The sequence below is a fragment of the Colletotrichum siamense genome (assembly GCF_013390195.1).
Source record: "Colletotrichum siamense strain Cg363 chromosome Unknown KSG_Cg363_contig04, whole genome shotgun sequence".
NCBI classification, from domain to species: Eukaryota; Fungi; Ascomycota; class Sordariomycetes; order Glomerellales; family Glomerellaceae; genus Colletotrichum; species Colletotrichum siamense.
In genome coordinates this window covers 4,521,829-4,547,503 of record NW_023501017.1, presented here as the reverse complement: position 1 = coordinate 4,547,503, position 25,675 = coordinate 4,521,829, and the positions used below count along the sequence as shown (strand labels likewise).

At 50.8% G+C, this 25,675-nt stretch overlaps 8 protein-coding genes across 8 annotated transcripts; 3 read left to right on the top strand and 5 right to left on the bottom strand.

Annotated features, from left to right (window-relative positions):
- Window positions 1–3,611: 3,611 nt before the first annotated feature.
- CGCS363_v007115 (uncharacterized protein) lies at window positions 3,612–4,631 on the bottom strand (the record flags this gene model as incomplete). The annotated part of the gene is made up of 3 exons (XM_036638964.1): window positions 3,612–3,759; window positions 3,806–3,968; window positions 4,019–4,631. 3 exons carry the CDS (start codon window positions 4,629–4,631, stop codon window positions 3,612–3,614), a joined length of 924 nt encoding a protein of 307 aa, XP_036495466.1.
- A 656-nt stretch (window positions 4,632–5,287) lies between these two features.
- Window positions 5,288–6,217, top strand: NMRAL1-8 (NmrA-like family domain-containing protein 1; the record flags this gene model as incomplete). The annotated part of the gene is made up of 1 exon (XM_036638963.1): window positions 5,288–6,217. One exon carries the CDS (start codon window positions 5,288–5,290, stop codon window positions 6,215–6,217), a length of 930 nt encoding a protein of 309 aa, XP_036495467.1.
- A 1,673-nt stretch (window positions 6,218–7,890) lies between these two features.
- ALD2-5 (Aldehyde reductase 2) lies at window positions 7,891–9,085 on the top strand (the record flags this gene model as incomplete). Its single annotated transcript, XM_036638962.1, has 4 exons — window positions 7,891–8,143; window positions 8,196–8,558; window positions 8,610–8,735; window positions 8,787–9,085. 4 exons carry the CDS (start codon window positions 7,891–7,893, stop codon window positions 9,083–9,085), a joined length of 1,041 nt encoding a protein of 346 aa, XP_036495472.1.
- A 701-nt stretch (window positions 9,086–9,786) lies between these two features.
- Window positions 9,787–10,110, bottom strand: CGCS363_v007112 (uncharacterized protein; the record flags this gene model as incomplete). The annotated part of the gene is made up of 1 exon (XM_036638961.1): window positions 9,787–10,110. One exon carries the CDS (start codon window positions 10,108–10,110, stop codon window positions 9,787–9,789), a length of 324 nt encoding a protein of 107 aa, XP_036495473.1.
- Window positions 10,111–11,240: 1,130 nt separating this feature from the next.
- gloK (ABC transporter gloK) lies at window positions 11,241–15,633 on the bottom strand (the record flags this gene model as incomplete). Its single annotated transcript, XM_036638960.1, has 9 exons — window positions 11,241–11,388; window positions 11,445–11,837; window positions 12,033–12,669; window positions 12,732–12,910; window positions 12,973–13,044; window positions 13,103–13,229; window positions 13,772–14,551; window positions 14,607–15,154; window positions 15,236–15,633. 9 exons carry the CDS (start codon window positions 15,631–15,633, stop codon window positions 11,241–11,243), a joined length of 3,282 nt encoding a protein of 1,093 aa, XP_036495470.1.
- A 1,167-nt stretch (window positions 15,634–16,800) lies between these two features.
- CGCS363_v007110 (uncharacterized protein) lies at window positions 16,801–18,095 on the bottom strand (the record flags this gene model as incomplete). Its single annotated transcript, XM_036638959.1, has 2 exons — window positions 16,801–17,616; window positions 17,670–18,095. The coding sequence occupies 2 exons, from the start codon at window positions 18,093–18,095 to the stop codon at window positions 16,801–16,803; spliced, it is 1,242 nt and encodes a 413-aa protein (XP_036495471.1).
- A 1,880-nt stretch (window positions 18,096–19,975) lies between these two features.
- CGCS363_v007109 (uncharacterized protein) lies at window positions 19,976–20,265 on the bottom strand (the record flags this gene model as incomplete). The annotated part of the gene is made up of 2 exons (XM_036638958.1): window positions 19,976–20,021; window positions 20,087–20,265. 2 exons carry the CDS (start codon window positions 20,263–20,265, stop codon window positions 19,976–19,978), a joined length of 225 nt encoding a protein of 74 aa, XP_036496375.1.
- A 4,205-nt stretch (window positions 20,266–24,470) lies between these two features.
- On the top strand, window positions 24,471–25,452 carry CGCS363_v007108 (uncharacterized protein; the record flags this gene model as incomplete). The annotated part of the gene is made up of 3 exons (XM_036638957.1): window positions 24,471–24,488; window positions 24,558–25,274; window positions 25,327–25,452. 3 exons carry the CDS (start codon window positions 24,471–24,473, stop codon window positions 25,450–25,452), a joined length of 861 nt encoding a protein of 286 aa, XP_036496374.1.
- Window positions 25,453–25,675: the final 223 nt, after the last annotated feature.

Sequence of the window (25,675 nt, the reverse complement as noted above, 5' to 3'; positions counted from 1 at the left end):
CCGTTCCAGAGGCCGAAGAGCAGGCCGTTGCAGGTCGCCACGCGGGCCTGCTCGGCGCGCAGGGTGATGGGCTCGGGGCCGTAGAGCGCGGTGAAGACGTCGGTGATGGCGGCGAGGGCGGGCAGGCCTGGGCCCGGGAGGGTGGTTGTGGTGGAGGCGGTGCAGGTCCAGTAGGATGGGACGGACCGGGCGGTCGGGGCGGAGTGGGTGGTGAGGGAGGGTGGGAGGAGGAGGTTTATGAAGGGGAGTTTCTGGGGGTGTTAGATGGGTGAGGTGAGGTGAGGTGCGAGGAAGGGGGCGTACCATGGCTTTGCAAGGTGGTGATTTGGGAAGTTGATTTGGTGGGTTCTGGTTGATTGGAAGTTAGGTTGGAATGGGGAAGAAGCAGGGTGCTGGCTTGGAGCAGGTTTATCTACTGAGACGGTGGGTTCTTCGACAGATTTGATTCAGGGGCCGGGCGTACAAAGGTCAGATCTCGGTGGATACGGACGGGTGGCACGTTGTGCGGACAACGGTCGAGTGTCAAGCGGTTTCAGTCTTGCGTGTCCTCGATGGTGATGATCTGGCTGCATACGTATGAGATTAGGAATAGAGCACACAAGGGACGAGCGACTTGGAAGCATGGCTTGGAGGGAATCTACGTCTATGATCTAAGGAGAATCTAAGTAGGTATGTGACTTGGGTGGGAGGGCTTGGTGGCCTGGTACAAGTGGTAGTCAGTGACATTGGGTGTAGCTCATTGAGTGTGGCCCATTGTGTTGGCTTGATTGAATTTGTATTTGGTAAAGTTTGACTCGATGCGGTCATGCATGGCGGCGATATCTGTTGTGTGCGATTTAGCTGACTACGTGATGTTCTAGTCGAGTTGTAGGGCCTATTTTGTGTCATTCGGCTGAGAATTGTGGTACCAGCTGGTGCAGTAGCATGCTGATGGCGAGGAAGCCTGGCAAGAGCTTCGTGGGCTGTGTCAAATGCTTTATTTGCGGAGCATGAGAGGCGGAAGAGTGATGCATTTTGGCACTCTTGAGCCAGAACGGTATTTGGCCTGAACCTCGACGGGGGGATGTAAGGTACTGCTTTTTGGCAAACGGCATAGGCAGACTTTGCGGTTGATGGAACCCGTGAGGTCGACAACATGCTGCAGGTTTTGGCTTCTGTTTGAAAAGTTGCAGTTCTTCCGTTGATGTCTGAGGAGTGTACACATAGTTTGCTGAAAGCCTTGGTACTATATGATAAATCAGTGTTTTGAAGAGGCTGTCTAAGAGAAAGTAGACGTTCGACTTCTTCGGCAATAGTTCAAAGGTTTGTGGCTTGAGATACAACGTTGCTGTGATGACCGAAGCCTGGCAGCCATGTGTGAAGCAAAGACGTCTGTTTATCTGCCTTCTGCTTGGGAAGTTAGTCCACCTATAAACTATGGGCGACGATGGACGGCGATGACGGACGAAGATGACGGACGAAGATGACGGACGGCAGTAGCGACAAAGGCAAGGACGATAGCGAAGACGCTCATGGATGGGGGTAAGACGGATGCTTATGATAATGAAATTCGTTCTTGATTGTATTACAAACACTAGGGAAGAACGAGCCAACCTTGTAAGAGAGCTGAGCACTGGGCAGACATTGCGTCAACACCACTTTCTGGCCATCGCGATGCAATGTTTCGGTTAGACATCAGTCCCCCGTCTTGTGTCGCTATGAGCATTCTCGTCAGTGACGGAAAGGACCTTCCGCTTCGTATCGTTGTTGATGGTGTTGGAAATGGGAACGTCTCCGCCCTCAGAAGACCCTTCGCTGGATGAGGTGAACCAGCCCGCGAAGTCATCAACAGAAAACACTCTTCAATATTTTCACGTGAAATGTCGGAATCGTTTTCGTACGGGTGAACCGCACCTGCGGGAGAAGGAGGATAATGATGGCGTTGCCTGGAAATTAAAGAAAGTGTCCCCAAATGAGCATCATTGGCCAATGTAGGTGAGGACCTTGAGAGCAAACACAAGGATAGGTAGGCGTCTTCAAGGTTTTCGTACTGCCCCATGTCAAATCCAATCGATCTTCAGATCAACTTCAACTTTTATCTTGACGTGTCTGTCATTTTGTGGCGCAATCTGACGAGATCATGGAGCCAGAATCCGACGATTTGATCTCTTTTTGTTCGGGTCGGAAAAGCCCCCTGGAAGCGGACGTAAGTAGATGTCCGACTGGATCCGAAAAACATGCCCCGACTTCGTTCGGAGAAGGGGTGATGGAACCTCCACCGATGCTTCACGAACTGGAAGATCTGAAGTTGGAAATCGACGAAAAGCAATTGGAACCTACAACAGGTCTTGGAATCAACGCACTCAAAAGTTCCAAGCCGATCAAAGAAGGGGTCATGAAGCCGTTGCCTCCTCTTCATGAGTGGGAAGATCTGGAGCTCGAGAAGCTGAGCCAACTGTGTCTACCGAGATGGGACAGCCGCGAGGTTTGGCGAACGGAGTCTAGCGCCATTCGCCCTGAACGATCCGAGTACACAGCAATGCTACAAAGACTACCAAGCCCGGCATGGAAGCGAGCTATGCAACAGCTTAATTCTGGTTTCTGCCATGGCAGACAACTCGAGGAAACAATGCCCTTCAGTCAGCCTTCCATAAGCAAACCATTCTTTGGGGCCGTATCCATTATACTCTACGACATTCAGTTGCAGAGAGGGAGCCAAGGAGACACTCACCCGAGTGTGGAGCTACAAGGCCAGTATCACTCAAAAACGAGCACTTGGATGGACTTGATGCGCTTAGTCGGAAAGTCAAACATAGACTTCGATCGTACCGCCCGCTCTATATTTCAGCATATGCTCCTCGTGGACTACGGTATGGTAGCCCATCCTGTGCGGGTAGAAAGGTTCTTCGATGACCAGGGGCGCCCTACAGGAGATGCATGGAAGCGTGACTGGCCCATTTGGCATACAATTTGTGCCGTGGTCAGTGAAATTGCCCAAAGCTGTGCCCAATTAGAACCTGACAAGTTTATTATGATATTATCCGGAGCGCCAGCAATTGGTTTTGGAGGTTGTCATTTCTCTCGCCTGCGAGTAGCTATATAGGAGCTCGTTCACGCTATGAGTACGACCTTGCGCTAATGCTGCATCACTACCACACTCGCCGTACATACCTTCAGCCTCAAGAATACTGGAAAGGTCGAACCGGATATCAAGGAATACTGCAGGAGCTCATTGAGGACGTGCCACGGGTCGGCACCGAAAGATTGATGAGGAAGCTTTCCGTTGATCTCAACGAGAATATTGACAAGTTCGTTGCTGACCCCGCTAAGGGCAAGACGATGAAACAAATTGCCAAGGGCATTGCAGCGAGATATGGGATTGAATTAGTTGCGCCAAAGACAAGAGGTTTAGGGACACCATTGATCGAGTTGTACTACAGGGACGGTGTGCTGAAGAAGGAGCAGAAGGAGGAGAACCCATGCCGTGTTCAATGAGCTGAGCTTTTCAGACCAAAATCCAAGCAGTTTAGAAAACGGAGACTATTCCTAGCTTTGAATGCCTAAACCTAAGATCCCAGTTCGTCTGCTTCTACCATGTAGGTCATCAACCAAGTGTCTTTCTCTGTCAGTTCCTACGCGGAAAACACTCCAGAAAGCTCCTCCAGCTTGTGTGCCCTCATAAAATCCTCCCACGTGACAGGCTTGACATTTGGATACTTTTCATTCTGAACATCGGGCCCAACAAACGTCCGACCGTTGATCCAGTAGTACATGTAGAACCTGATGATGGTTAGTGACTGCCATTACATGCGGCTGGATGACCTACAAAGACATGTACTTGAAAATGTCGGACGGATTCTCAGCCTGGGCGCGGTGCATGGTGGACTTGAGATCGTCAATCGAACCCAAGCGTTCCATACGCGGCTTAATACCGTAGACCCTTTCAAAAGAGGCCGCGATTTCTTTGATGGTCTTTCTGTCTCCCAAGACTGAAAGTTATTAGAAAAAGCCCATATTAAAAGTGGACAGCTTGACTTACATCTTTGCACACCAACAGCGGAGGGATCGGTTGCGACCGCCGCCGTATACTCAGCAGCATTCTCGTAAGAGGTACCCTCCCAAGGCTCGGTGCCCTCACCCCAGTACTTGAACGTGTGCGTGACAGGGTCGATGACCGAGAAGAAGGGACTCATGATGGCGTCCATGAAACCTCCGATGAGAATGTGAACGCCCTTGACGGACTTCTTGGTCTCAAGGTACGCCTTCACATGCTTCATGGGGTCTTTGGGGAAGAGCTCGCCGAGCTCGAGCTTGGTGTAGTCCAGAGCCCAGTCGCTGGCGATGTACCGAGGAACCCCCTCAGACTCGCACGCATCGATGAGCATTTTCTGCCCCTCGACCATGAGCTTATCGTCGCCAAGGTATGCGCAGATGACGACGTTGGACCCCTTGACGAAGTTTCGGATCTTTTCCTCGTCGTAGGCTTCACCTTGAAAGAGTTCAACTTGTGGGGAAGATGCCAAGGCCGCGATGACCTTCTTGGGGTCACGGCAGTAGCCTCGGAGGGTGACATCGGGGTTTTGGATGAGTTTGGAAGCAAGCAGGCGTCCAAATTTGCCGGTGATGCCAGCCAAAGCGACGGTGAAAGTCATCTCGATAGGGTGATAAGTTTTTGGAGAAGTGATGATCGAAGAAGCTGTTTAATGAAATTAATGTCTTCCTTAGGAAGATGCTATCTGGTCTCTAAATATCTCCATGTTACAGATGATAATCACTTGATCTCTCAAGTTGAACTAGCCCTCCACGAGACGCCGCATATGTCATCAGTTGGTCCGTCAGGGCTCCGAAAAGCACCCGTTCGCACCAGGTCATTACCAATTACCCATCTATCTGATGACGCAGCGTCAAGGAGCCTGCACTGAAACGGGACAACAAGACTACCGAAAATAGCGAGAGGTTGTGGGCAGATTGACCGGGCCGACGCCGGGTGGATCTCCCGCCGTCAGGAGCACCGGCCTCCGACCATGTCCGACGTGAGTGCTGCCGTAATCACAACTAGCCCGACCCGGTGTGGTAGACCATCCGACTTTGTCATCTCAGAGATTCCAATGGAAAGTGTACTGATCGTGCAAATGCTTTGAAGGGCTTGTCGGTGGACAATAAGTTGTAAAATGTCTAGCAAGTGATCATTATTTGAAGGGACGGCCGTCCAAACTGTGTAACTTCTTCCATCTCCATCAACATCCAACCATTTTCTCATCTTCCATCCACGTCTTCTAAATCTGTTCGGTACCATTGAACCGAAGACATGTCACGCGCACTTCTCATCACCGGCGCTACCGGCAAACAAGGCGGCGCCGTCATCAACGCCCTCCTTGCTCGCCAGCCCTCGGACTTTCTTCTCCTCGCAGTAACACGAAACGCCCAATCCGCCTCAGCCAAGAGTCTGGCCGCAAAATCCAAGAACATCAAACTCGTTGAAGGCGACCTCGACGCGACACCCGCACTCTTCGCCTCCGCCAAAGCCGCTGCCGGGGCTGTTCCTCTGTGGGGTGTTTTTTCCGTGCAAGCTCTTCAAACGAACAGCAAGAATGCAGACCACGAGACCAGGCAGGGGAAGGCTCTCGTAGATGAGTCGATCAAGGCCGGCGTGCAGCACTTTGTTTACAGCAGTGTGGAGCGTGGCGGCGACGAGAGGTCATGGAGCAATCCCACTCCGGTACCGCATTTCATCACAAAACATCAGATTGAACATCATCTGCGCGACTCCACGGCGAACGGAAAAAGTCCTATGGGATGGACAATCATCCGTCCAGTCATCTTCATGGATAATCTTCTGCCGGGTTTCTTTGGCAAAGTCTTCTTCACCATGCTACGCGACACCATGAAGGACAAGCCTCTGCAATGGATCGCGACGAAGGACATTGGCTTCTTCGCGGCGGAAGCTTTCCATCAGCCAGCTACGTGGAACAAGAAGGCTTTCGGAATTGCGGGAGACGAGTTGACCTACGCGCAGCTGAGCCAGACTTTCGAGAAGGTCACGGGCGCTCCCACTGGCACGACTTTCGGACTGCTTGGCAAGGCGCTGAAGCATGGAGTTTCGGAGATTGGTGTGATGGTGGATTGGTTCAAGAACGATGGCTACAAAGCTAACTTGGCGGAAGCTAGGAAGGTTCATCCTGGTGTGACTAGCATGGAAGATTGGCTGAGGGACAGTGCTTTTGTCAAGAAGCCGTAGATGTATGCGATTGAGACGGTGGTTTGTGAGATGGGAGCATCGGTTGCGAATAATACTGTGTATCAATAATAGACAAGTTGGTTTTGATCGTCATCTCTTTTCTTATTTGGTTTTGAAGGCACGGCAACCCGCCCCCGCGCGAATTTGACTGATGCTGATGTCTGCTCAAGTTGGAGGTAGTTTGCCAGTTTCGTTTTGCCGAGAAGCTTGGCTGTTCTCAAGCCAAGACACGTTTCTCCAAACCCGTTTTTCAGACTTTATTCTCAAATATTTGTTGAGTTCGGTGACTGACTACTTTAGTTCCAAAAGGCTCAACGAGCTCCCTGGTGGTAGGTCCATTGTAATCTGTCAATCTTGGACTGTCGTCTTCTGGAGTAAAATGGACACATATTTGGCATTTTCACAACCGTCAATGTGCCAATTATCGACGAGTCTTATGCAGAGCTGCCGTCCTTTCAGTTCGTCCCAAGACTCGGTGTTAGTCAAGGATTCCTGGTGCTATCACACGTCCGGGACCAGCTCACATGTCAATCAAGTCTCAGGAACCCGCGCCTAGGCCGAGATAAGGCACATGGTTCCGCATCGAGACACTTCGGACTCCCAAGAGTCGAGCTGAAATGCAGGATGCCTTGTCTTGAGCCAGATCCCGCCCGAGGTCATGCCTTAGCCCTGCAAGAAGAGGGTCACGATTTCTTGTGTGTGCGTCTTGGATCCCCGACAACCGCTACTGTCCAATTAGACTCAAACAACCACTTTTTCTGTCAACCAGGATTGGATGATCAACCTGAAGCCAATTTTGGATCTGCGCCACAGGTGGAAAATGTCGTGATTTCGACCCCGTTCCCCTCTCTGAAGGTTTGAAAGCCCATGGCACAGCAGCCAGGCGCTCCAATGGCGGCCTCTTTCTTGCGAGCGCTCAGACGCGAGCGAAGAGAGATTCTCGTAACTGGCCAAGTGAAATGATCTGCCCCGGGGTTCATCACAGCGTCGTCATTCCTATCGATCGTCTTGCTGCGTTTCGCGTTTCTCATCCTGGCTAGCTTCCCGTGTTGGTGTCTCGACTTTCCCGGCCAACTGCCCAATTCGTGCAAGGCCTTGGACCTGCGATTTCTAATTATTAATTCTTCCCCGATTTTTCGTTGCTACCGACGATCTGGATCGCGTGCATGGACAATTGTCAAGAAAACACCGCGGCTTATTGTGCCTGTTGGCGGGGTTTGACACGATGTCAGAATTGAAAGGTCGCCCACAGCCCCCCATCTTGGGGATTTTCAGGAGTCCCACTTGGCACTCAACGACAGCGGTTTCTGGGCGAGTTGCGTTTCAAGCCACTTGACAAATGTCACAAAAGTGTCAAAGACGAAACCCCCCCTCCATCCAAAATAAATAAAAAATTTCTCGTGGCGGGGTAAAACGAAAAGAAACGAAAAGTAATCGCTTTGCAATGGTTTTTCGAATTGAGGCGTTTTTTAACTGACATGCCACTGTTTCATTGCAGTTTCCATTCTTGCCGTCTTCCCCGGGATGGCTCATGACACCCTAGACGGTCTTGACAGCCATGATCGACTTAAGATCTACAGCAACCGAGCAGCTTTCCTGCACCTCGAGACCTTTGACGTCTTCCACCGCGTCCTATCCGGCCCACACGATCACCAACCGCCAATAACGTCAACATGCAGTCGGAAGGGAGCTTTGGCATTCCAGAGGGCTCTACCGTTCTTGTGACGGGTGTGAATGGCTTCATCGGTTCCCATGTCTGCAGTCAACTGCTGCAGCTTGGTTTCGATGTCCGCGGGACCGTCAGAGACCCGACAAAGTACGCTTGGGTCGAGGACTTGATGGAGAGGGACAACCCGAAAGGTTGCTTCACGCTGGCCTCTCTGCCGGACCTGGAGGACGAGGGGGCCTTTGATTCTCTTGTTGATGGTTGGTTTTTGGAGTAGAACAGTCTGGTTGCTTTTTAATGACTTGTGCATAGGCGTTTCGGCTGTCATCCACGTGGCCTCGCCAGTATCTTTGAGTCCCGACCCAGAGAGCGTCATTCCGAGCAGCATCAACGGCGCCATGAATGCCCTCAAAGCAGCCAACAGATCGCCAACTGTCAAGAGATTCGTCCTGACAAGCTCGTCGGTTGCAGCAGCTCTACCCAAGCCTGGTCAGAAAGGCGAAGAGGTGACAACAACAAGCTGGAACATTGAGTCAGTTGCGGTTGCGTGGGGGAAGCCTCATCCGCACCAAGCATGGCACGTCTATGCGGCAAGCAAGATTGAAGCGGAGAGGGCTGTCTGGAAATTCTACAACCAAGACAAAAGCTGCCGTCCTGACTTGGTCGTCAACACAGGTAGTTTCTCCGTCAGCTTTGTTGATGAATAGCTTGCTGATGATTTGGAAGTGCTGCCTAGTTGCAACTTCGGCAGGAGCCTCGATGTTATCAACCAAGGCCACCCTTCAACATCATCATTCGTCGAGAGTCTGTGGTACGGAATTAACATGGACCAACTGGCGTGTAGTCCACCGCGTACGTTCACTTCGCATCATTATATTGCGATTAAGCTAATGGTGAATCTAGAGCACTTTGTTGATGTTGAAGACACCGCAAGGCTTCACGTTGCCTGCGCCGTACTGCCAGAAGTTCAAGGCGAACGAGTCTTTGCATGGGCCGAGCCTTTCAACTTCGATGCCGTGCTTGACATTCTGCGCAGCGAGTTTCCCAGCAAACATTTCGTGGAGAACTTCCACAACTACCGCGATCTCTCGACCGCAGAGAAAGCAAAGTCGCGAGCAGCCCAACTGTTGCGACGAATGGGGAGAAACGGTTTCACTTCATTGGAGAAGAGTGTTTTACTAAATGTTGATGACCTGCCTTAACTGGCAGATCAAACTTTGGAATCATGGGAGGGACGGGTTTTTGGTGCTTCGGGGAAGACGCAACACGACCACAGAAGCAAGCCAGGGAACTTGCACCAGAAGGAACGACACTTTCATTCATCCATACATATTTACCAACTACTTTACTTGGGATACGACATCTCCCAGCTTCAAGCATGAGTTGGCCATAGCGCCAAGCTGGCATGCAGGGTGCGGATGCAACCCGCCATTGAGGTGGAGGACCAGGGCCAACTCTCCACTCCTTAGCCAAAGGCCAAGGCTTAAGGCCGCAATATACGTCATTTGAACAATGCATGAAGGGTGCTACTGAATGCCATCTGATCTGCTGAAAGTGACTATGCATTTCTTGTCATTGATTGCGTCTGGTGGTCATGGATGCTTGCTAGCTTGCTATGGATGTAATGACTCCCCAGTTCAAGGTCGAAAACTCCCCAGGTCCACACGTTTGCCATTACAGGCACCATTGCAGGAGTTCGAACAAGCCTATTTCAAGGCCATCTATGAAGTCCCACGCGTGATGGCTTACTACAGTCTAGACAAGCACCACACCTGCTCGAAAGGAACCCGTGTGTCCGCCTACCCAAACTCTTCCCATCGAAACTAGCCCGTTTCTAGCTCCACTGGTCATTTTGTCAGACGTTTGTAAGGCAATAAAAAGAAAGCTGGTAAAGCCGTACTATTTACTGAGACCACACCTGCAGGCCGAGGGTAGGGTTGTCGGTGGAGAGGCGGGACGTGGAGCAACTGTCGCCAGCGCCAAGAGGGACGCAGACGGATCCGTACACGCAGAACAAAAGCCACTTGTTGGAGACGTTCTTGACGGAAAGAGTCGTGTCGGTCATGGTCATGGAGCCGTAGGAAGGAGAAGTCGCAGTGTACGTGCTGCCGCTCTGGGAGAAGCTGACGCTGTCGACGGTACCACAGCCGGGACATCCGCCATCGCGGACGCACTCAGCGGCGAAGGCGGCAGGGATGAGAGGGGCGAGGAAGGCGGCGAATTTCATTTTGAGAGTGAAGACTTAACGAAAGCTGAGTTGTGGTTATTGACAAGGACTGCAAGTACTGATCACAGGTGGTGGCGGCGGCTGTAGAAAGGCCTATCGAACGGAGATTCTTCTGAGAGTTTATATGTTCACACACCGGCCTCCCACCAGGTAGCATCGCGTTCTACGGACACTCAATCTTACGATGCCATCTATCGCCGCTCTCGTTCTCGTAATACTGCATACCTTGCGCCACTGCTGTGCATGAGAGTACATCACCGGTTGCCATCGGGATGCACGATCATCGCTCTCTATCTGAGTTCATCTCGGCTCGTAGGTTCCGGAGAGGCAGTTGAGCTTCCCGCGCGCTACCGTACGGTAGTATAGATGCGACACTATCCCCGCATACGGTCGCCATATTTAGTCAGGCCACTGACTCGATTTAGAAGTCTATGCCGATGGAACCCCAGCCCGGGGATTTGTAAAGTCTTTTAAACAAGGTCGCGATCGGCAGATGTAGCTTTCTAAAGAGTGATTAAACAGGTTTGTATTCCTCGGTAGGGCCGGAATGGCTCAATTGACGTTGTAAGGTGGAACGGTTCATCTGTTGTTGCTTCTTTGCCAAGATGCCCCTCGACAGAGCTCTCAACAAGCTTATTCCCGACTGACGTTGACTGGACCGGGCACCTTTGGCGGGGAAGCCGAGTTGCAGCCGCAAGACAGCCAAGTGCCAACGGGCTGCTGATCATCCCTCAGCAAGGAAAGCCAAGACTTTTGAAATGCTGCTTTGAGGAAATTGTTTCCAGGGGCAACCGAAACGGTAACTCGGGAGCGAAATAGTTCCGAGTTGGTTGCAAGCAACGTCAGGGGTAAGACCTTAGCCGACCAGACTCCAGACAGGTCTGGTTTATCAATCACCCTAAAAGGCAGTTGTCTAAAGACATATGAAGGCTGGAAATGGATACGAATCATTGTAATGCTACTGTAGGCACTGGCCTTTTTGAGGTATATAATGACAATCTTTCATTGCTTAGGACTCCTGCTTGACTAGGACAACCATGTGAATATCTCTGAAAAATGACGTGGTTACTGTATGAGATCACCTTTTCACCGAGTGAAAGTGTGGGTTTGCCAACCGCGCCTAGAGTTCCTCACCACGCCATCTTCCCTGCGTCGACCTTTAGAACTCTGTCGAACATTTCCAACCCCTCAGTATGATGTGTCACAATAATCATTGTACTACTAGGATGGGTGCTGAGGATGTTATGGATCATGGCCTTATGCGTCATAGCATCCATCCTATTCAGGTTCATTTTAGTCACGGCCCTTGGAGAGGGAAACGATGGAACACTCACCCGCTTGTAGGCTCATCCATGACGTAGAGAGCACTTCTTCTCAGCAACGCCCTCGCAATACCAAGGCGCTGTTGCCAACCAAATGAAGAGAACCGAGAAGATTCCCATGCTTGATCGACGTCAACCATGGCTTCGGGTTGGCCACCGTCAGAAACACCGACTGAAATAAGTCTAATCATATCCACAACATCAGAGGGAGAGTGATTGTCGCCCGGGTCCAGATTTTTCTTGACGCTAGCCTGTCCGTTGTAGAATGAGAATTGAGGTGCTCCGACAAGTCTCTGGCGAAGCAATTGAGGCGAGACCGTATCTAAGTCGACACCGTCTATGTGGACAGAGCCGCCGGTTTTTGTTATTAGCCCAAACAGAAGTTGAGCCAAAGAGCTTTTCCCGCTTCAAAGAGTCAGTAAATTCTTCCAGGTTGAATAAAAAGTTGAAAACACTCGAAGCTTACCTCCCGGTTCTTCCAACTACGGCAATTTTTTCGCCGGCTTGGATATGGATTGATGCGTTGGTGAAAACCGTATGATCACTGGGAAGATATGATTATGATGGGTCTTCCGTGAGTGATTGAGTCGGGAGACTTACCCGTACGCTGCCGAAACATCACGAAGTACCACCTCACCTCCAGAGGGCCAGTCGCCTGGTAGCTCTTCAACAAGCGGTGTAGCAGCGTTCACCGATCGAAGGTTCTCGCTAGGGGTAGTCGCAATAAATTCCCTGATGCGTCGAACGACGCCCAGTTGTGCTTCGAGAAGAGTCAACCAATTCATGAGCATCTTCAAGTCGGATCCTAGTGTAATTGTGTTCACCAAAGCAACGCCAGCCCAGCCAACGTTGACCTTGGACTTCAGCCCGACCAGCAGGGCTGCCAGCGTTCCAGCGACCCCACCCCCAAGAAGTCCTATGACAAGAAAAAGCCAAGATTGGAGGGATCGAAAGAGATATGCTGATTTGCTGGCCTGATAGACCTGATTGACCAGAGTGCTGGATGCGCTGTCCTGCAGATTGAAGGCTCGAATCGTCGCACGTCCGTCACAGCTTGCTCGCAAAGTTCCGATTACAGGCGCCTGTGAAGCAATTTGTAGAGTCCGAAGTTGTGAAGAGGTGGCTAGGTAGCTGCGCTGGATGAAGTAGAGGACAAAAAGAGAGACTGCGAGGCTGATCAGAGTGTAGACAGAACCTGCAGCAAGTACCCCCATGGATGCTAGAACGGCGGCGATGGCTTTCAAAAAGGAGCACCATGATTAGTCAGAGTCTTTGAACAGTTAATGCTGTAGAGCTCACCCCATGTTGAGTTGAGAACAGCCAGAGGAAGGGCGAGGTCAAGGACATTGACGTCGTTCGTGAACCTGAACGTCCGTGAGCAGATGGAGATGACGTGGAGAGGACTGCGCAAAACGTCGATTGTAACTGACCTATTGAGAGTTTCTACGCTATTCGTCTCGAGAAAGCCGGCGGAGGAGCTGCAGAACTTTGATATTAGGACCACATATGGACAACAGAGAGCCATGTTAAGACTGCTGACCTGACCAAGACATCGAGCATATCCCTATGGATTGAGACTGCAGACTGCGGTATCATGCGGAGGAAAAACACACTGAAAAACCAAGCTCGGTTAACTGCCGGTCTTGGAAAGACTCCCTGGACGGACTCACCCGCAGGCTACAAGGATGCCGATGAGCCCCGAACCAACGATGAGAGAATACATCCCAATGTAGAAGCCAGGGGGCCTCGAATAGTCGCCAGCTTGATATTTCCCTGTCCAATACGACAGAAAGAATGCTGTTGCACGATCGCTCAATACGTTAGTGTCGTGAAAGCCCGATGGACCCAGAAGCATGAAGAAAACGTACGACTGGCTTTGTTTATGCCGGACACAACACATGTTGCTGTTACTGAGACTGCAAGATTCCATATCCCAAACGACGTCATGTATTTCCCGAAGTCGCGCATCACAAAATGTTGTTTTTTGACTCGAGTCGACCGAGCGGCATCGGGGACCGTTGGTGGGGTTTCTGTTGGGAGAGCTTTTACCTTGCCGTTTTCCGGCGATGAACACTTTTCTTCAGCCTCCACGTGTACTTGAGAGTGGGTTATTGAGTCAATGTTATCTTCGACTGTAGAGGGTCCCTCCAAGTCTATGACTGATGGATGTTGGTCAGTTTCAATTGCCTCAGTCCGTTGAAGCATTCCTTCCACGATCGAGAGTGTTTCATGGGCGAAACTTGATGGTATCATTGTCGTTTCCAGAGACATAGCAGCCAGGACAGCCATTTCCTGTCTTCTTTCGGTGACAAAACCCCGCGGGCCAAACAGAGCTGTACTGATCTCTCTGGCAGTCTTGGCATCAAGCCCTGTGAAGACGTCATCGAGGACCAAAAGATCTGCTCCATGATATAGCGCTCGTGCGAGGGCCAATCGTTTCCTCTGACCTCCACTGAGAGAGGTCCCTGCGCTGTCGATAACGATGGTCTCGTCACCGCTTGACCACCGAGAGATATCGGGCCGGAGGCAGCAGCAGCTGAGAACAGCTGAGTAAAGTGTACCGTCGAAGGGGCGCTGTAAGATGATGTTTTGGCGGACAGTACGGCCGGCCAAGAAGTATGGAGACTGGTCGCAGAATGCAATCTTGTTTGTGCCCAACTGTATCGTGCCTGCGGAGATGCGAACCTCTCCCACAAGAGACTTCAAGATGGTTGACTTGCCGCAGCCTGAGCTGCCCGTGACTACAGTCATTGTTCCCTTTTTAATAGTGAGGGAGGCGTCATTGATGATTGCTCCAGTGCCCCACGCTAAAGACGCTTCGGAAAATCTTGCTAAGATAGATGCTTCCTTTTCGAAGTGAATGAGCCCGTTGGCAGCTGTAGCGTCGTTATGCCTTTCAGCCAACCTGACTTTGGGCTTCACGTAGGCTATTATGCGACCCCAGCTGACGACGCCTTCGTACAATGCCGGAAGCATCTGGATGAAGGTAGGAAACGATCCGAGCATGATCGAAATAACCGACAGAGCTGTAAATAGAGTTGAGTAGTCCAAATTTGTTCCGTTGATGGCTGCGTAGATGCCAAAGGTCACCAGAAGTGAGAGACCGTTCACAGAGTCCGCTAGTAGGGGGTCAGTCAGGGATGCCTGAAGCCTTTAGGAAATCCATGAACTCACAGGCAAAGACTACCCCGATCAGAAATTTCCGGTACAGAGACATGGCCTCTATTTCGATCTGGCGATTTTCAAGCACTTCCTTCTCAGCCATAGCCTGCATACCAGCCATGCGAATGCTCCGCGTCTGCTCTATGAGCTGGCCCACGGAACGGATACGACGCTCGGTAGCCTCGAGAGCGTAGCGTTGACTTTTCGTCAATTTCTTCCCGAGGGCTATCGGAACACTGACACTCACGAGAGCCAAGAGCAGAGGTCCGAGGAAGACCAGGGCGACGGCGTTGTACAAGAGATATGCGCCAACACCTACAATGATGGTACTTGTGATAACGTCGGGGATTACTTTGAGAACAAAGACGGCTTGAGTCACGTCCACATTTGCCAGCACGGTAACTTTTGCGCTCTCGGAGTCGCTGGAGGTGGTCGTCCGCGATGTTGCTGGCTCTAGAGATCTGAGGTGAATGCGGTAGGTGAGGTAAGCCCGAATGCGGAATGATACTTGATCGACAATATGAGTACTCTGTGCAACGAGGATGTTGAGAAGAGTGAAGCTTGTGGTTCAAGTTAGTTGTTGATTCAACACTTTTGGTGACCCCAGAACTGGGAATCGCATTGAAATCTAGGCAACTTACTCAATGAACAGAGCGACAACGAGCCACGACCCGACGGAGGTGTGGGTTTCAGTCTGAAGAAAGGCTACTAAAGCGCCAATTATAATCGGTTGACAAAGTGTAGTCGCTGCTGTCAACGCAGCTAATATCATGGCCAACACGAACAAGAGGTAGGTTCGAAGGGAAGTATCTCGAGCCAATTGCCTCATAAAAGAACGGTCCTCATCCTTCTTCGAATGTGCATCGGGCGATGGGAAGAAGGCCGAGGTTGGGTGGGTTTCGATGCGTTCTAGGTCGCTTTGCAAAATATCTCCTCTTTTCCCGGCCGAGAGAAGCGGGCCGAGCCATCCCAGAAACATTAGGCTGGCAAAGCTTACTTCCTTCTCTCTTGATGGGAAAAGAGCATGCCCATTCGCCATCGTGTCTGACTGAGGGGAAGCGCCACCCAAACACGATATCACGAACCCAGAGACGGCATAGAAGACTGTCGCTGTCGTTTGAATAGCCACTATGGCCGTAGATATTGGCGCGAACCCATGGTCAGTTAGGACAGTCCATAGTGTTGCGAGTCTGAAACTGTCTAGAATCGCGAACCCGAGGAGAAGCAGTTCTAGTAAGTGTGATCGTTTTCGACTATTGGTGTAAAGTATGAGAATGATCAGCGTGCAGGTAATCTCTGTGACATGGCTTGGTAGGGTAGTTCCGGTGCGGATGGTTCCCAGGTTCGTTCCAGAGATGGAATAAAGGATGAGTGAAGCTACGTGAGCAGTGAATATCAGAATCAATGGGACCTGTGAATCAATCAGAAAGAATTAATATCCCGATCATGTATTCGACGAAACAAACCAGGCGCTCCAGTGCGATCGACCGATATGGCGTCCAAGTAAACCCCTTAGATGGCGGGGAGCCTTCAGCAACTTTTACGGCGAATTTGGCCAACAGGGCTAGGATAGCCAAGACGCGGGGAAGGATGCATAGTATGGCATTGCAGAAGTCCAAAGATAAGAACACGGCACCCGTGGGTGTCGAAGATATGGGCCAAGCCATATTCTTGGGAGGATGATGAGTCGCTCCAGAATGACCTGTTCGGCCTCCATCGTGGAATTCGGGGATCGCATCTCCAACAATCCGGAGGGTTGTCACTTTATTCCGGGGCTTATCTGAGGTGGTTGGCAGGGACTGCTCGGCGAGGGCAATTGGTTAGCCGATTACTGCCATATTGGGACTTTTGCACAGCGGCGCCAATCAGCGCGCCATAGATGTTGTCGGCTAAGGCTGTGCTTATTATGAAGGGCAATATGGAGCGTTGTAACGTCGCGGCAACAGCATTGCGGGATAGCGAAAAGAGACACAGTAGACACAACGAAATGTTTTGCGAGCACACGGAAGTTTGAGATGTTCACAAACCTGGAATCAGTGGAGATGGGACATAATGAATGTTCCACGCTGTTACTTGCTTCATTACAAGTAACAGACATGTTGTATTGTCTTCGGCCTCTTCGTCTGACTGATTTCAAATCTAGGATTTTATGTTGGTGTTCTTTAGGATGAACCGAGAGAGCTACTGTACAATGGTGATGCTGTATTTATTTCGAAGACTCAATCCAGTCGGGAACCGACTTCTTGAGGAACGTCATGAACTTCCAGAAACCAACAGCATCTTCGACGTTGCCAGCGGGATCCACCACTCGCTCCGGGAAAGCTATGCCAGCCCCAAAGAGCCCAGGAATATAAGTGCGACCCTTAGCACTGGCCTCGACAGGCTGAGCAGAGAATCTTCCGTTAGAAGCATCATGATAAACGGACAACGGTTGCGTCTCAGCACCAGCCTTTTCAACGACGCCCAGGTCTGGTAGAGGGTTTCGTTGAAAGCCGATAGCTTGGATAAGGTGGGTGCAACCAGGAAGCTCAGACGCATACACGGCCTGCTCTTCCTCCGGTGGCGTCAAAACCTTGGTAATGAACTTCTTGACAGAGCTTTTTCCGAACAGTCGCTCCTCAAGATTGTTACGAGCCCACAGCGCAGCTTGGCCCTTGAGACCCGTGTTGTCGTACAAGATCCATCCATCCTTGTACTCGGCGTAGCGCAACTCGTTGTGGCGGGTGAACCACTTGATACGGAGGTTCGGGTGTGACGTCGTCGCAAGGTTGTACAGATTCATGAGAACCAGAACAGCTGAATGAGAGGAACCCACGACAGCCACTGTGGCATCAGAGGGTATCCTCCAACCCAAAGATGACGGTCTCAAAGCCGCATCCAGGTGCACCGTCACGAGGTTCTCCGGCAATCCCCCCGTCATCAGCTGGGGCTGTGAAATCGGATTGGAACCAGTGCACAGCACAAGTTTCGACGTCTGTGCGTATCCCTTGCCATCCAGAGCAACTGTCCATTTTCTTGTTTGCTACAAAAATAGGTGAGTGAGATTCATTTAGATTTTGAGTGAGTGGGTCGCACCTTGTTCAGAATGGCGGATGTGACTTTGGCTCGGCGCTGCTCTACGTTCTGGAAATGACGAGGAATGCCTTTGGAGAGCATCAAACAGAGGTCTGCCGCATGCTTGAGCTCACAACCTTGGTCCTGCTGCAGCTGCTGAAGTGTAGTGAACGCGTTGGGTTCCTCTGTGGCCTCCAAAATCTGGCGAAAGGGCGCCACAGCCTTCGCATAGTCGACAAATAGGCCTGCTTTTGTGTTGCTGGGAACCTGGCGATAGGAAGTCCCAACCCGACCAGCCTGAAAAAGTCGATCGACCCAAAGCTGGCGGTGCTGCGGCCGATGCTCAAGCAGGTTGCCAATGGCAGCGAGTCCACCTGGCCCGCCGCCGACGACTACCGAGTCGACAAGGCGGGCTTCGGATATCGATCTGGCTGCGATTGAGGCCATGGTCGAGTCGCAGGGTATGTTGAAGTGAAGAGAGGAAAATTGTAGGCGACGATGCCAAACTAGGTTAAATGAGAACTGTGCACGTTGTCCAATAATCGGTGTACAGTGGGTACCTAATTCCAGGGGCTACTTCACGCTAAGCACGGTGCCACTAATACAGTGCTGACTGGACTTTTTTGCCGTCATATGGTCCGTTATCTGGTGATTGAGACCCTGCCCGATAACTGTCTCTCAATATGATCCTTGCAAGTAGCTGACTCATCAGCTCAGCGGAGTCTATGAATTGCTTTACAATTTGTTGATGAGCAGGTTAAAGTGTTTGAACTTGAACTGAGAGCACTATATTTGATCTCTACCTGCAGCTCATTCTCATCGCTGACTTGAAGGTGGCAATTTCTTGCACTCAAGACTCAAGGCCACCACCAACACCAGCGCTCTTAGCTGTCGCGCTAAGTTTTAGTCCCCTGTAACGCGCCGTCGCGAGATTAACTAATTCTCGTTGTGTCCTTCTCATTGCTGTCTTCATGGCAATAGTGAGGCTGTTGTGAGTTTCACGGCTTCTCATCCCGCGCGTCTGGAATTTAAGCCAAGGAATTTCTCATGGCGGTACGTTTGGATTTACGACCCTTTGGTCGTCAAGACATTGTGGTTGTCACGTTATTGTCACTTTAGCCTATGCGGGTATGTCCCCAAATAGCAAGATTCGTTGCTTGAAGTAGCCGGGGTGGCAAGTCGAATTGGATTCAGGCCATAATGAGTACATGAAATACTCAAAGGTTGTTCGAGTTCTCAAACTCTTCTCATTTTTTACAAGAGTTACGTCTGTTGTCCCACGAGCAGATCTTTACCAACCGGGAAAACGCAGAGCAGAGAGCGCATTGTCTTGCTCAGACTGATGAAGTATTCCTAGCCTCTTTCGACTACTTTCTTTGGGTCCCGTAAAAGCATGCTGAGGATGTTGTATTGGCGTCGAGGACATTCAGAGACACATGTGCGGTCATGTGTCCGTGGGCTCCCACTGTCTAGAGAAGAGCCATCCTACAACCCGATCGGAGCACGTCCCAATGACTTCACTTCGCCTATAACCAAAAAAGAAATTGCGATGCTACCAACGTAGGTCTTTCGGTACTTGACCAGTCCTCCAAATATACGGATCACCACAAGTAAATATTATTTGGTCGCGTGCTAGACGACACGCACTATTCTCTTTTCAAGACACAGACAAAGCTGCATTTTACCTTTGCACAAAATACAGCTCAAGATCCAAGCCACTTCGGCTGGCCGAGGGCTTGGTAGCCGTCTGTTATTGCACTAGATGAGCAGTTTCTCAGGACCTCGCCCGTAGCAATTCTTCAATTGGATCTTTCCAACATACTCAGTCACCTAGATTCTGCAGTATTTTGACGGCGTTGTGAGATGTTGCCTATATGCCCCGGGAGATTAAAGAATCAGGTAATACAAGCGAAGAAATGAATTGTGGAAGTGTTTCACGTATGTGTAGTCTGCTCAGCAATTACATACGCTACTTGGATGACGTGCCCGGTTACTGCCGCAGGTGGACCTGAATAGCGAGAGTCCGCAACGGTTTCTTCCGCAGATAGCCAGGAAGAATTACCACGGCTTGGACATGGCAAGTAGCGGTGAAGATCGTCATGTCATATGCAAGGCATAAGCGGGGGTTTTTGCGTTTGCTGAGTCGCACGTATGCCACTGTCATTGAGATGCAGAAAAGTATCTTCAATTGTGAAGTGTATTGTACAGGTTGAGTCATTCATTCATCAACGCTCTGGTCTTATCATGTCCCATGCAAACTTAGGGACTTCAACGCCGCTTGTGAATCAGTCTATCCCAAGTCTTCATTATGTCTTTCTCTCTCTCATTTACACACCGGCGCATGAGGTGTACTGCTGCACGGCCACCGAAGTGCTGGAGATTTTGTTAGACTTCCAGTCCGCTTTGTTAAGGTGGCAGAGGGGATATGTGAGACTTACCAAGCAGTGATACATGCGGCGTCCTTGGCGCAACCGTTGATGCAAGCAACCTGATCAGCAGCTGCTTTCGTTTCGCAGGCGGCAATGTCTCCGCCCTTGCCAGCGTCTGGCTTGGCATCTACGGGCATGGCAGCGGCGTAGGAAGCAGCGAAGATGGCGAGAACGGCGGAGAAACGCATTTTGATGTTTTGGTGTTGTGGTATTGGCCTTGCCGAGGTGAAGTGTACAAATTGTTGGTTGCTTATTGGTAGGTTGTAAAATGTTTGTGGTTGAGGATGTGTTTGTTGTTGTTGTTGATAATGATCTCAAAAGAGGAAACCACCGGGTTTAAGAGGATCATTATATACACTTTCTCACGACTGTATCTGCACCCTCCTCAACGTATGATTCCATTCTGTTCTGCGAATACGATTACGTTTTGCTGCATGGTTGCCGTGCAGCCCGGCACGCCTGCGCAGAGGCCATGATGCCCCCCGAATGACGGGGCATCCGCTGTCAATCCCGTAAATGTCAGTGGATGACGTCTGTTGATACCCTGTATTTCTCGCAATAGCCTTCCACTTTGGGTTTGCAAAAGAGGAGACTGAGAACGCTATTGTAGAAAGTCCGTAGGGTCCGCGATGGAAGGGAGCCTTGTCAACGTGGATGGCATAATCTTGGTGGACAGGTGCCGCTGCTTCCACCAACAAGAAGTTGGGATGAAGAGACGGTTTCTTGGTAAGATACAGGGTCTTCGGCGCTAACCAAGCCTCGCTTCGATCGAAGGCCAGTGACGTGCCGGCAGTTGTTACTTTAGACGAGACGTCAAATGGGCGATCGGCGACGGGGATGGGCCTCCAAGAAGTCGGGGCTTTTTGAGGGACCGCACCACCACAATGCCTCGGACCGCTTCGGCGATATCGTGAAGGACATGTGAAGTAGGCCAACCCCGCCCGGACCATTACATCAGTGCGTCTGCCCAACTGGTATTCTCCGGCTTCCTAGAAGGTTCGACCATTACTCGATCTGGTAATGCGATCGTGGTGGCTGGCAGGAACTCTGCCTAGATGGGACTGCCCGAGATCCTTGCTTAGATGCGATGGGTAGTGGCGCAACGGGGTTGCATACGGCCGCATCTCGTCTCCACTTGTCCGCCTTACTTTTGTGACTCTGCTGCGTGGCTATCCGGGAATCTGGTAGCGTCGATACACACAACTGCCCGATTATGAGTGTTCGGATGGTGAAGTCACACCGAGGGATCTGGGAGGATGTGTTATGTCATCAACATCATCAATTGCTTCGGCAACTCACAAGACTTCACGACGATCGTATGGGTGCCCGATCTGCGTCATTGCCGCGGTCGATGGGAAGTTCCTCCGCCCGAACCCACTCCGGCCCCGTCGGCATGACGCCCCGACGTCTCAACCACGGGGCCCCGCGACGATGCTGTTGAGCCTCGGAAGCCTCGGTGGGAACGTGAAGTCTGATTTCACCAACCTCCGATGAATGATCAGAGCCTTCTCACGGCGCCGAGTGGTTGGACGGGGCTATGCCAACTGATTGGGACTTGTGACTAAACATAAACCTAGGTTTTGGCTTACTGAGCTGAGATGCATGTTCAAGGTCTTGAAGGCTAGCATTCCCGGCCGATCCCATTTCTCTACACGCGATTCCCGACGGGAGGAATTGGAGGTAACCAATGGAAGGCTGAGCATTCGCCTACGTTCATAAGCTAAAGAAAATTTCCTCGGCCGATAGGGTCTAGATCGAAAACCCCGCATTACTCATGAGAACCTTGGGTTCCTGCGAACATGATGGCATGTCGGTTGGGATGGAAACCGGCGTGTGATGTCAGAACAGTTCTCGTCTGACCCCCTCATCACACCATTATTGGTCCCGAAGGATGTGCCTCCAAAGTCAACAGTCAACAGTCTCACGGACAAAGTCGGGTGCTCTCAACACCATGTTCGTTCTCGTCCTTTCCGGCGATGCTAGGCCATGCGCGAATGTGCACTAAATCATCAGATGTTGCATCGTGGCATGCAAGGCACAGATTCGCTGTTTAGACTGCAATTGGAATTGGGCAGCGGCAGATAGAAATCGCTAAATTAATTAAGCATAGCAGACCCTGCGCAAGAAGCCCCAAAAGAAGGATAACCTTAAGTCGTCGGACGAGCATTGTGGAGCCATTGTCGGGACTTGACTGCAATGCTTGTTGCATCAATCAAGATGACGATAAGCGCGGCTTGTTCGCAACAACATAGCCTCGTCGTGATGCTCTGACCTTGATTTCAATTCATCGCTAACCAACAGTGGCAAGTGATTTCAACAGAAATCGAGCAATGGCCAGCTGCTGGCATTTCCAAGCGGAGCCTCTGGGCTCGCGAAACAGGCTGCGGTTGCATTGAGTTGACGTGATTCCTCACAGGTCTAAGCCGTGGCCTTCCTGCCGTCGAAGCGTCTTCTTTCGGACCCAAGTCTAATATTTATGTATTACACGTGATTATTTCGTCCAATGATCATTCTGCCGTTCCGGAGTTCCGAGGTCGCTGATGAACTCGGAGCTCCGTCTCTGCCGTATAAACCATCCTTTAAAACGCATCGGACGCCTTTCGCTCGAGACAGCGCATCTAGAAGACGTTTCTTGAGGCGAAGAGAGGACCGAGACTCCATCTATTGTTGCAGACTCGTTACGAAAACCACCTAACTGCCAATCCGAAAATGAGACATTTCTGGTTGCTGGGATGATAGATGGAGACATATTAAGAAATCCATTGAGCCGATCCACTCCTAACTCACAAAGGAACTCAGCTTGGTTACTTGAGCAGGCACCACCGACAGCAGTTTTCTTCACGATGCCGGGTCGTGGGGGAGTCGGCCGGTAACTACGGGGCTTTCGGTCTCGCATTCCGGCGCGATTGGCCGAGCTTCGGTCGGCGTGGGGCTTTTACGCGAAAAGTCCGGCTCGCACTTCATCGGAGGCCGGCTTACGCATGCGGCGAATGAGATTCAAATACAGCTAAGTAGGCAGAGACCTTTACGTAGAACGTAATCTAGCGCATTACTCGTGTGTGTAAAGAATTTGACTTATGTAATCATTCTTTTGATGATTAGGGGATTCCAGCCATGAAGAAGCGATGTTTGCGGCAATCTTTTTGACATGCATCACTGACGGGGCGTCATCTCGAGCATGGAGCCGCAAAGCAGTAGCCAGGCCGGAAAGTCGACATCTCGAGCTACCGACGACAGCGCGTCTGCGAATTTATTTTCGTGCCACCAATGCCGATCACGAAAGCTGAAATGCGATCGGGTACGGCCCCGTTGCGGCCGATGCGTCAGGCTTGGAGACACTTGCGAATATCCTCAGTCAAGACGTGCAAATGTGGACAGACGCAAAAGAGTTCATGAGTTGGAAACAAAACTAGGTCAGTCACCCCAGTTGCGATGGTTCGTCGACATGAGACGGAGGAACGAACTCCTACGTGATCCTTTTCCAGCCAATGAGAAGCCTTCGACAGCTTGTGTGCAGTGCCTAACACCTTGCAGATCAACTTGAACAGCTCGCGAGAGCTGTCAAAAAGGCTCCCTTAACCGAAGAAAGTCACGAGCAGCAAACCTTCCAACAGGAACAACCATTTCAATCGGTACATGATGAGTTCATGTTTGGCACTACTGAGCCATACACATCACAGTCATCAAGTGAAACCCCGGGCCAACACCCGTCTCAGCCAGACGACTCCTTCACAGATTTGGTGTCAGTCGGGCTATTTGAGCAACAACCGCCGCCGGAACTGATCGTTTTTCTGTGAGTAACTGTTGCAAATTTCACCGAATCGACTGACCAGTGATAGAACAAATGTCTACTTCGACAAGTGGTATTTTGCAGCACCAATGTTCCAGCGCGCTCGTTACTCAATGTCTTTACACTTGCCGCCTCACATGCGCCCACCCATGTGTCTTCAATATATCGTCATGGCTCTCGGGGCCGACATCACCAAGACGCATCGCAAGCTAGCAATTCCATTTTACCAACGAGCCAGGGCTTACATGCAAGCCGATGAAATGAGGGTAGGTCCTGATGCCCGCCTTGAGTCCAAAGATAAACCGCTGAAAGCCATAGGGAGACGGACAGCACTTCACATCGGTGGCCCATGCACAAGCGTGGAGCTTGATTGCGAACTTTGAAGCTCAGCAACTCTTCTTTGCACAGTCTTCAATGAGCCTTTGCAGAGCAATTAGAATTGCCCAAATGCTTGGCTTGCATCGTGTGGATGGGCAAAGCGTCGATGCGATACCCTTACTCTCACCGCCACGAGACTGGGTAGAAGCAGAAGAGAGACGGAGGACGTGGTGGGTAATATATTGCTCTGATAGACTGGTATGCGGCAGCACAGGCTGGCCAGCAATGATCAATGAGCATGACGTAAGCTTGCCTCAAGACTCCAGAATAGCTTACCATGTGTCACTTTACTCCGTACTGATACTCCGAAAGATCCACACTCGCCTTCCTGCTTCCGACAAAGCCTTTGAAGCAGGCCTAGAAGAACTCACGGGCCCTCTTACAAGCATTCTGAACCAAGAAGGGCAAAACTTTTCTTCATTTGCTGGAAGAGTTCTTGCTTCCTCGTTGTTCTATCAAGCATTCCAACAGTCGTCCCAGAACATTCCAGATGAGGAGGCACAGGACATCAAAACTAGTCTGCACTGGAAGCGCCATCGCGAAATTGACAACGACCTCGCTTCTCTCCTCAATTGTCTTCCAGATGATCTCAAACTACCCAACAGTATACGTTGTCAGAATGCGACCTTCGTCAATATCATCATTCACACTTCGATTATTTTTCTTCACAGAGCAGCTTTGTCAACAATCGAAAGGGTTGGGACACCCCACCACATGATTCGCCAATGCCGGACCAGGCTTGTCGCCGCGGCTGAGGAGATTCTGAACATTTTGAGGATGATGCCAGATGTCAACGACATGCTGAAAAACCCGATGCTGACCTTTTCCATGTACATGGCGTCATTGGTATTTCTAGATCAACCGGCATCGACAGAGCCAGACTACCAGCGACAAGACAATCTTGATTTCACACTTCGACTCATGATTCTAGCCGCAAAGACGTGGGGCAATCCAGTGACGAGGTCCATGGCCATTCAGTTGGCCGTAGACATGAGGCAAAGAGGTCTAGATTCAGCGGCAGTGGAGAAGGTTAGACACCGTTCAATTTATGCTCACAGATTTGGTTCTAATCCGTTCGCAGGCTACCGAGCTGCCCCTGGAGAGAAGCACGGTACCGATCCTTGCCAAAGGCGACAATGACTCGTCTAACTTTCTGTTCCAACTCAACAACTTTGAGAACTCCCCGGAACCTACTGCGGACACTTGAAAGTTGCAAAGGACAATCAAAAACAGAGCTTTGCCAGAGAGTAGACCAAAGCACAACTAAAAGGCCAAATATACCCTGTTTGTTTCATATGTCTCCGGAACTCTGTACCAACGAAAATAATTATTGTTATTGGATTCATCATGAAAACTGAGATGTCCTGGTGTAACCAATCACAGACCCCCCGTTATTTGCTGTCTGTTTTGGACATTTGTAGTACCTGAAT